The 11442-nt window shown below is 44.9% G+C and overlaps 1 protein-coding gene across 1 annotated transcript in view; it reads right to left on the reverse strand.

The window, feature by feature from the left end:
* Positions 1–3291, reverse strand: part of LOC112071146 (transient receptor potential cation channel subfamily M member 5-like) — a 56388-nt gene extending 53097 nt beyond the window's left edge. The window contains 3 exon segments of the mRNA XM_070439272.1: positions 774–1166; positions 2270–2410; positions 3144–3291. Of these exon segments, the coding sequence (XP_070295373.1) occupies positions 774–1166; positions 2270–2410; positions 3144–3291 (682 nt within the window).
* Positions 3292–11442: the final 8151 nt, after the last annotated feature.

Here is an 11442-nt window from a genome sequence, read left to right on the forward strand (position 1 = left end):
AAAAAGTTCTAGGGTAGTGAATTAACGTTAGCTTCAGTTGTAAGTTAGCAAGGAAGGTTAACCTACAAAGCTGGAAGCTACTGGTATCCTCTTCCATTGTAAAGTGTTGTAGCCTGTAATGGACATTGTTTTGTGAACAGTAATTAACAGTTGAAACATTTCTACATGCCGTGTAGCATTATTGAAGTGTGTTAACGTCTGTGCAGCATGAGTGGGGAGCTAACATGACGCAGCCCAGACTCCCAGTGTGTGCAGTGGTTCCTTGGGACAGGCTTGAGCTAACAATGACTAGGTGGAGCAGGCACGATGCGCTCACCCTATAAGGGGACATCGGTAGCGCTGCTAGAGAGACTTGATCCTCTCTCAATCAGTAGATGACATGAGACATTTGACAGAAGTACCAAAGGTTTAGAAAAATTCTAGTACCATGTTCTAGTATAAAAAAAGTACAGAAGTTTCGGTATACCTTTCCAGAATGCCGTTGAAGGCAGGAGGTCTCATTGCAAACTGCAGTCTGTAGCCCTTGGTAACTGTGGATAGGATTCAAGGCTTGACTGCACATGCGCGCCAGTTGTCTACTCTCTCGGCGAGTAGCCAACGGGGAGGCTGACTCTCGCTCACCAGTGGTGCATTGTATTTCTGCTCTGTTTCCTTGGCAAGATGCCTGGTTGTGACAGGTGTTTTATTGAAAGAGAGTGTAGTGACACTGGGAACTGGTGACGGTGCTTTGAAGCAACTGGCAATTTGTCTTCCTGCCTCGGCTGAAAACGAACGAGTGGAGGGGAGAGCTGTGGCACGGAGGGCACCCGGGGGTAGAGTGATCTCCCTTGGGTGGAGCACAGTCTGTGCTCCACCCAAGAAGGAACAGTGCAGGGAACCGAATACCTCGTTGACTGCCCCTCTCTTCCGCAGGGGGCGTACCCATAAGTCTGACACCCCTTTTTCCTGGCAGGAGAACCAGACTTGGACGTGGCTGCAGGGGATGGCCGTTTGCCCCAGTGTCACATCCTGTGTCTCTGGGGGCTTCCCCATTCCCCACCTAGGTTGGTGGAGGGCTAGCCCGGATTGCCACAGTTCCCGGGTCGACAGGGCAGACAGAAGTTGAAGGCTTGACTTTCCTTCTTGCAGAGATTGCACTTCTGCGGCCACAGCATTGGATGGCGCCTCTAGAGGCACAGAGGTTGAGCTCTGTGATGGCATTGGGGTTGAGGTGGCTGGCTAGTGAAAGCTCAAATACCCAGGTCCTCCATGTCCTTGACCTCCATGTTGGAAAAATGCCTGGTTTGGACCCTGGAGGTAAGGGGATTGACCCAGTAGCGCTGGTTCCGGCAAGTAGGCTGGGACAGCCGAGAGGAGCTGCGGTCACACTTTATTTGCATAGTCCGGATTTTCTACAGATGGTCATACTATCAACAAACTGTTGATAAGCAACTGCTTGCTAAGGTTAGGGTTAGGTATAGAATACGGATTAGGGTAAGGGTTAAGTTTAAGGTTAGGATAAGGGCTAAAGTTAGGATTAGAGCTAGGATTAGTAGATAATTAGTTGAAATGTTACTGATAGCCTGTAGAGCCTCTACAGATGGACTATCCAAATAAAGTGCTACCAGAGCTGCTTGCCTGGGACCTCACGAGAGGGGAGACGCCTCTCATCCTAAAAGTCCCCCTCTGTGTCTCAGTCTCCCACGGGTTCGGGCCACTCAATGTTGAGTCTAGCCGCTGCCCATTTGCAGACATCGAGCAGCGAATATTTGTCGTCCGCTATCGATGCCCGCTAAGGACGGAAGATGATCTGTCGGCTTGCGCCCCATCTTCCATCTCCTCTTCCTCTCCTGCGTAGAGGAGTCTTATCCCATCATCATAGGACGGGAGGTCCTCCTCCCAATGGGGGTCATCAGGAAGCATTTAAGGAAAATGTCAATTTTCAGTGTACAAACTTAACATGATGAACAATAATGACATGTATTCAAACAGGTGGCCAAAAATAACTATCTGAAAGCCACATTACAAAAAGGTTCCAGTTTGAACCTTTACACAGGGGTTCCTCAAGAAACCTTTTTGGACTGGAAAGGTTCCCTCTGTGTGGCAATTCCTTGAATCCCAAAAGGTTCTTCCAGGCTCCTTTAGTTCTAAGAGTGTATGAATGAATTATCTTTTAAACAAATAGATGAAACAGAGTGGGCGTTGTCCTCAGCTGTGCTCTGACCAGCCTCCATCACAGCACACCATGGTATGTCTGTTTGGTGTGTTGTTGTGTGTGTGTGTGTCTCACCGGTTCTCTGTCCGCCTTGACCAGCCCCTGTCTCAGCACCTCCCTGACCCAGGTCTTGACCTTCTCGCACCCCACCCCCCACAACAGAAACCACCAGGTGGGAGGGCACCCCCAATGGGCCGTCATCAGACTGTACACGATCTGAGTGGGGGGTCACATGACAGACGCAAGAAGACCAATAGGAAGAGAAAAGGAGAAGAGGGTGGGGAAGGCCAATGAGTATCGCCACACAAAGTTATGATGCTACAGAGGCTACATAAAGTGCTGCTTGCTAGTTGCTTGTTTTGCCTATATGGTGTAGCTAATCGATAGTGAAGAGATATCAGTACAGGTGAGAACATTTCGCACGCCACGGTTCCATAGAATGCCAGACAGACGTTCTACAACATACAGCCCAACCAGACTTGATGTAGATGAGCAAAAAGACTGAAATGAACTACATTCACATATTTGTCATTTAGTGTCAATGAATGGCTATGTGACGTATCTTAGCATCATGAGATAGCATGAACTCAATCTCTCAGGAGGATCATGTGATAACATGCTGAGTCAATTGATAGTTATGAGTTGACAGGCACTAAGCCAGCTACCTAATTCATGAATCAGCAGTCACTATACTGACAGATATGTGTGTGTGTCCTAATGTTATTATACTTAGTAATACCCTGGGCTGATTGATTGAGTGTGTGAGACGGCTGAATAAACACACCGTCCTCCATGAGGTCATCAACAAGGGCCAGAGGCCAAACCCAAGACACCAGTGTTGTGTGGTGTGTGTGTTAGTTTGCCCTTGCATGAGTGTGTGTTGCAAGTGTATGCACGACGTGTGTGCATATGTTGGTATGTGCATGCTCTTACATGTGTGTGTCATCACATGGCTGTGTCTCCTGCCAGCCCCTGCGAATTCCAGCTCTCCGAAGGCGTCGGTGGGTACTCTGAGGAGTGCTGGGAGCTGTCCCACTGCTGACGATGGCGGCTCCGAAATAGTCTCCCGTAGCGTTGGAGCCGTGAGTCTCCCGCATGCCCCCACATACACAATGCCCCATTGCTGACAGGAGAGAGACACAACACACAACAACATTTGCTTTGCATAGACAGACACATTGCATTGTAACTGTAAACTATATTGTGTCAGATATAAGGGACAACTCAGTGACCAAGAGAGAGGCTGTACCTTAAAGAGTCCTCTACGAATGTGGTGCATACTCTCTTCCTGATGAGTTGGGGATCCAGCTCTGGGAGAGAAAGAGTTGATTAAGAGTAACTATCTCGGCTACAGATGTTGAATTTTAGGGTGAAACTGGATGTATAGTAGCAATTAGCAAAAAAGCCAAGTCATCATACACATTGTATGAAAGTGTGTGTGTTTGTGTGTGGACTGCATGGACATGTTACTGTTCAAGGGCTGCTAAGGATTTTAGGGGCCGCCTGAGGCCTTTCACCCCCTAAGGTTGATGTCCGTGCCCCTGTGGAAATCTAATTAGCATAATACAAAAATCCCATAAAAATCTGTCGGTTTAAGCTGTCTCACCCGCATCTGCGGTGAAAAGTGACAGTGCTATTACGGTGTTAGTCTGCATGAGACTTCCTGAAAATCTGTCTTCTCACAAAATCGTCTGTAGCAACCCCTCTATGGAAAGATGAGACTCTCATGAACACGATGTGCTCTGTTCTACGACCCACAAGCGTCTTGGGACTCATCTGAAGTCGGTACAGCCGATCGGCCAACTTCTGTCTGTAGCGTCTGAACGGTTTGGGATACACATTAATATGTGGAAAGGTGAGACTCATCTGAATGTCCCCAGTAGCAGTTGAAAAAAATGAATGGAAGTACTGATATATATTGGGACTGTTTAGTGCCAAAAATAAGGGGTAATACATGTTAAATCTTAAAATGTATATCTATCAGATAAGACAGACACTTCAGAAAAACTTCTTTAGATTTTTGGGGGGGAATATCTGTTGTTCCATGTAGTAAATCTGTTATTCAATGCATTTGCATGGGCTAATATAAGTAAGGACAAAAATAGATATGTTTTTTCCAAGGTTCCTAACACGGACTGTCATTCAGAATGCAGGTTGCGGGGATCACGTGACCCCTGAACGAGGGCCGCATGAACTAGGAGCTCCGCACAAGTTTTCCAATTCCTAATCTTACCTCCACTTCAAGTTTAAACTCATTTAACTTTAGTCAAAAGCATGGCGGCTACAAAAGGCGACACTACAGGTACATTTTTACCCGGACTCGAGTACTAGCGACGGAAAGCCTCCAAGAAGCAGCTCATTCGGAAAAAGCTAGCGCCATTAGCCAGGAGCAAGAGGACCCGTTCCCCCGAGGCCCAACGAAGGCCAACCTCGCACTCTGTCGAAGACATCTTTCTGAGCTGAGATCCCAACGTACAGAACTCAACACTAAACTAGATGCCATTAACGCTCAGCTCAGTGCGATAGGGGCAAGGTGACAATCCTGGAAAATGCTTTGCCTGACATAAACAACAAATAAAACCATAAACGCGGGCGCCTGGACGAGGCAGAGGGCGAATCCTATCCACGGAAAACTTATTGACAGACGCCATGGAAACAATAGCATATGCTAAAAAAAAAATAGAGCAGCTGGAAGAGAAACAGAGGACCTGGAAACAAGGGGCGAAGATAATTGTGTTCTATTAAATCGGGCGAAAAAGAAGAGGGAAACATGCCACTGATCCGCTACCTGCAAGACAAACCTCCGAGTGGCTCCACCTGTCCACCGACAGACCCATAGAACTCGAGAGAGCTCACCGAGCACTGAGGCCCCACCAGCAGCCAGACAACCACCGCGCCCAATCACCATACGTTTCTTGAGATTCACCGACAAGGAACGGTCCTACAGCGGCGAAAACCAACACCATTACAGGGAAACGCCAAACTCACCTTACTCCAGGACCTGTCAGCTGGAATACGCCGAAAGCGCCGAGAGTTTGACGAGGTGAAGAAATGCTCCATTGACCGAGGCATCTTTAGGGGATTCAAATACCAACGAGCTCAGGATTCTTCACCAAGGAGCCCTGCGACACTTCAAAACTCCCGAAGAGGCAAAACGTTTTTGAAAGACCCCCGGTCAATGAGAAATGGACCAATGACTAAATGGCATTACTATTATACTAAAGGAGGTAAGACAACTATAGCCGATATCAAAGACCCACCGCCCTGCTAAATGTCATTATAGCCGTCTAATCTAATTATGTTCCTTTAGCTGAGAGGGATAGGCTCCATATTATAACCTAGGCCTACTATATGTAGGCTGGGCTATTGATTTTATTTTCTCCCATTTTTAATGTGGTCTGACGGGGCTACGTTGTCATTTACCCAATGCGGGCGGAGAGGATGAGCATTTCTTGGTGGGAGGGGAGACGTTGTGCGTTGCTAACTGTTCCCGTTTTTTTTTGTTGTTGGAACACAGAATTGTGACTGAGCGGAGGTAATAGATCCAACGGGATATGTCGAGTTGTTTGGAACTCGGCTGGGGTTTCAGAGCTTATTTTATGTAAACCATTTATTTTCCTTTTATGTGAACGCAGCTGTAACTACTATCCACCTTTACCCAGAGATGACTTGCACTAAAGTTCGATTACTGTTCGATGACGATGACTAGTACCTTAAATCTATTGACATGGACTGCCATGGTCTAGGTCATGCAATAAAACGGAAAAAATACTATGTGCTCTAAAAAACGAAAAGCAGAACAATCGCGCTGGAAGAGACACACCTCTGGGATGCTGACAATGCCAAACTCCGCAGAGCTTGGTGGGACAGGTGTATTTCTCATCTTTCAAATCCAACAGTAGAGGCACAGCCATACTTATCCATAAGAATGTTCCATTCATAATTGACAAAAACCTATCTGATCCGGAGGGAGATTTATTTGATAACTGGGTCACTGTATGGGCAACCAATTACTCTCTTAAACATATACGCCCCTAACACAGATACTCCTGCTTTTATGTCGAAATGATAACCCTGTTCAATGAGCATTGTGTTTCCTTTGGAGTGTTGGCCGGAGATTTTAATTGTACCCTGAACCCAACCCTAGACCAATCATCTCAAGTCCCACCACAAATCCTAGATCTGCAAAGATGTTGAACTCTCTTACTAAAGAGATGGGACTGATAGATATCTGGAGAGAGACTAATAGCTCAACTATGGACTATACATACTACTCTATGTCCAACACCTACTCCCGTATAGATTACATTTTTATCCCAAGAGTCATAATTCAGCCACGTGTAGAATCGGACCCATAGCGGCTTTCGATCACGCCTTTGTCCACCTCGCTTGACCTCTGCAAAAACACGAGGTCAAAGAGCTGGAAATTCAACACCTCCATGCTATCAAACGAAGCATTCCATACATTGGTAACTACATGGATAGAAACTACACAGACAACAAAGATTCTCTCCTGTTTCTCCGGCCAAATGTTGGGACCTGCTAAACCACACTAAGAGGTCATCTAATTGCATATGCTTCCTCTAAGAAAAGCAATGGAAGCACACAGGCTAGATCTGGAGAGGGAGCTGAACGCTGTGAAAAAGTACATAAACAATCCACAGACAGCACCTCCTGGAGTCAACTTAAAGCAGCCCAAAGCCAACTAATTTGGACAATATGTGGGAGATTAAAAAAAAGTTTTCTTTACTTAAACAGAATACCATGAGTATAGCAATAGCGCTAGTAGATTGCTTGTTATCAATTAAAAAAAGAGCAGTCAGAGCCGTACAATTATGGCTATATCCGAACAGCAGAGACGAGGTCACATATGACCCAAAAAAGATCAATTTAACTTTTCATGATTTTTACTGAAACTATATACCTCTGAGAGAAAACACACGGAAGCAGAACTCCACTCCTTCCTAGAGGAATCTCGCTACCTAACTATCAGAGACTGACCAAGAAGATCTCAACTCCCCCTTCACTCCTGAGGAGATCCTGGAGGCAATTACCTCCATGCCACCTAACAAGTCCCCAGGCCCAGATGGATTCCCCAGAGATGTTCTACAAAGCTTTTTGGCCCAGCCTAGCCTATTTTCATGCCAATGCTGGGGATTTTGCAAAAACGGAGTTCTCCCAGACTCAATGCGCACAGCTCGCATTACAGTGTTTGCTCAAAAGACAAGGACCCCCTATCCTGCTCCTCCTTCCGCCCATAGCTTGTTGGATTTCGACTACAAAATAATTACAAATGTGGCCAAAAGACTAAACACTCTTCTTCCCAAATAATAAAGCGGACCAAACTGGATTTATTAGAGACAGATACTCTTCTGATAACATTCGCCGTCTTTTTGATATTATTGATCAAGTAAACGCACAGAAGACCCCGTCCTGCTGGCTTCACTGGATGCTGAGAAGGCGTTCGACAGGATGGAGTGGAGCTTTCTGTTCTCAGTCTTGAAAGTTCAATATGGGCCAAACTTATTAAATGGATCAAATCACTATACTCTCACAAAGGCCATGGTGACTACTAACGGACTGAACCTGACAGATTCCCTTTGGAGGGCACAAGACAAGGGTGCTCGCTATCCCCCTCGCTCTACTTGTTGGGGCGGAGCCTCTGGCAGAGTTGATAAGGAGCAATTCAAGTATTACAGGTGTTCCTGCAGGCGGCCTGCAGCACAAGATTTCGCTTTAGCGGATGATGTCTTGCTTACATATCAACCTGAGAAATCCTTCTCCCATTTTAGAACACAAATTGCTTCAGTATGGCACGTTTTCAGGTTATAAGATAAATTTTTAACAAATCCACTGTCTGCCTCTCAATAATTACACTCACCAGTTTCTATGAAGACACTATTGCCCATTCAATGGAAGACACAGGGGTTTCAAATACCTTTGGATATTCATAACACCAAGATCTGAATAGGCTTTTCAAGAGAATATCATTCCACTCCTGGATCGAATCCAAAAACAACCTCCAAACCTGGACTCCCTCCCAATTAGCTTAGTAGGAAGATAATGTAATCCGTATGAACATCCTCCCTAGACTGAACTATTTATTTCAGATGGCTCCCATGCTATCTCCCAGCTTCCTTTTTCAAAACAATTAACCAAAGCATCACCAAATTTATATGGGAAATAAAAACCTAGGATCAAGCTCTCCACTCTATCGAAAACCGTAATCTAAGGGCGGTCTTGCCCTTCCCTCCCACATTGTACTACTGGTCTGCCCAAATCCGCAACATGCTAACATGGATCACAAACAGACAAGAGTCAACGTGGATCCAGTAGAAGCCCAATCCTGTGGTTCATTGCACTAAGCTCAACTATATTCATTAATAACTTTAGTGAAGTGGCAACATAGCCAAAAACATTGTTGATACAGCACCCTACTAGCGTGGAGGACTTAAGAAATACCTGGCATCTCCTCCAAAATTGCTCTCACTCGCTATAGTAGGCAACCCAGACTTGCCAAAAGCCTGAGGATGCAACTTTAATCCTGCATACTCTAGGAATCAGGACCTTTTCAGACCTATTTCATCAGAAGACACTACACTTGAAATCTTTCAAGAGCTCTGCAGTATATTCAATGTGCCAAGATCCCATTTTTTTAAATATTGCAAAATTAGACATTCATTCTCCTCATTTACTTCCAAGAGAGGTTTAGAACTCATTGAACGAGTTGAAACCCTTCTTGTCACAGCACAATCCATTAAAGGCAAAATATCCTATATCTATAGACTCCTTTCTGAGAAAGGAGGCTCCTCCTTTACTCCTTTGAAAATAATCTGGGAAAAGGACCTTGGTCTGACTATCAGTGATGAGTTATGGGCGGAGGTTTGCGACAGGGTATACTGCTCCTCTACTAATGTAAAAATGAAAGAATCGAATTACAAATTTTTGTACAAATTTTATTACACTCCCTTGAGACTCCATAAAATGAAAACAGACATTTCTCCTAACTGTAAAAGATGTACCTCTGAAAGTGGAACCTATATGCATGCATTTTGGAGCTGTAGAGAGATTGCCAGATTTTGGCAATCTATACATACTGCTGCACAGAAAATACTAGATGTACAGTTTGATATGACCCCGTGTCTCTATCTTCTTAATGCCCAGCAGGACTTTGTTCTTGATCCTGACAGAGAAAATTTGCTCATGACCATTACATACTTTGCTAAGAAATGTATCCTTCTATTGTGGGCCTCTAGTACCTCTCCTACATTTAAAATGTGGATTGACCAGATTGTTGACTTTCTCCCTCTTGAAAAGCTCACTTATGACCTCCACAAGAGACAGCCCAAGTTTGATAGACTCTGGTCTCCACTACTCCACTATATCTCAAATTGGACAGAGTGAATGGGGGGATCGGGGAGGTGAGCGGATGCGTGTTGTGTAAGGTGCTGTAAAATCTAAAAACTAATCATTGGCTCGTCATCTCAGCTAAGGCTGGAAATAGCAAATAAGAACCTTGATAGTGCTGCTGCAAGTTCTACATTTTAAATTTTGTTATAATTATTATTTGTGTGTATGTGTCTATGTATGTATATGTATGTATGTATGTATATATATATATAACAATTTTTTTATTATTATTATTATTATTATTTTATTTTTTTAAGTCTGTCACATCTGTGAATGTGGAATGTGTTTGGTTGGTTGTTTGAAAACTTAATAAAACTTTAAATTGAAAAAAAAAGAATGCAGGTTGCGGGTGACTAAAAATTCCCAACTCGATAAAAAAATAACTAAAAGCCACGCCCCCACTAAGCCACGACTCCAATATAACAAGGCCCTGCATTACAATATTTAAATAATTTACATAATGTCACTAAGATAGCACAGGTGGATTCATCATTGTACACAGCATATTCTCCAGTGCTGAATCAACAGTGTTATATTTCAGCAATAATGCCCGAGGAGGTGTGGTATATATGTCCAATATACGACAACTAAGGACTGCTCGACGCAACAAGGAGTGCCTGGATACAGTCCTTAGCCGTGGTATATTGGCAATTCATCACAAACCCCCAAGGTGCCTTATTGCACGTACCCTCATCCTTCTCCTACTCCTCCTCTGTTCCTCAGGTGATGTTCAGGTAAACCCAGGCCCCAACCCCAGGCACCCTCATTTGTTGACTTCTGTGATCGAAAAAGCCTTGGTTTCATGCATGTTAACATCAGAAGCCTCCTCCCTAAGTTTGTTTACTCACTGCTTTAGCACACTCCGCCAACCCTGATGTCCTTGCCGTGTCTGAATCCTGGCTTAGGAAGGCCACCAAAAATTCTGAGATTTCCATACCCAACTATAACACTTTCCGTCAAGATAGAACTGCCAAAGGGGGAGGAGTTGCAATCTACTGCAGAGATAGCCTGCAAAGTTCTGTCATACTTTCCAGTTCTATACCCAAACAGTTTGAACTTCTAATTTTAAAAATGAATCTCTCCAGAAATAAGTCTGTCACTGTTGCCGCCTGATTGCCCCCCATCTAGCTTCAGAGTTCGTTCTGTTAGGTGACCTAAACTGGGATATGCTTAACACCCCGGCAGTCCTACAAGCTAGTCCCTCAATCTCACACAAATCATCAAGGAACCCAACAGGTACAACCCTAAATCCGTAAACATGGGCACCCTCATAGACATTATCCTGACCAACTTGCCCTCCAAATACACCTCCGCTGTTTTCAATCAGGATCTCAGCCATCACTGCCTCATTGCCTGTATCCGCTATGGGTCCGCGGTCAAACGACCACCCCTCATCACTGTCAAACGCTCCCTAAAACACTTCTGCGAGCAGGCCTTTCTAATCGACCTGGCCCGGGTATCCTGGAAGGATGTTGACCTCATCCCGTCAGTTGAGGATGCCTGGTCATTCTTTAAAAGTAATTTCCTCACCATCTTAGATAAGCATGCCCCGTTCAACAAAATGCAGAACTAAGAACAGCTATAGCCCTTGGTTCACTCCAGACCTGACTGCCCTTGACCAGCACAAAAACATCCTGTGGCGGACTGCAATAGCATCGAATAGTCCCCGCGATATGCAACTGTTCAGGGAAGTCAGGAACCAATACACGCAGTCAGTCAGGAAAGCAAAGGCTAGCTTTTTCAAGCAGAAATTTGCATCCTGTAGCTCTAACTCCAAAAGGTTTTGGGACACTGTAAAGTCCATGGAGAACAAGAGCACCTCCTCCCAGCTGCCCACT

The sequence above is a fragment of the Salvelinus sp. IW2-2015 genome, unplaced genomic scaffold (assembly GCF_002910315.2).
Source record: "Salvelinus sp. IW2-2015 unplaced genomic scaffold, ASM291031v2 Un_scaffold1532, whole genome shotgun sequence".
Taxonomy (NCBI): Eukaryota; Metazoa; Chordata; class Actinopteri; order Salmoniformes; family Salmonidae; genus Salvelinus; species Salvelinus sp. IW2-2015.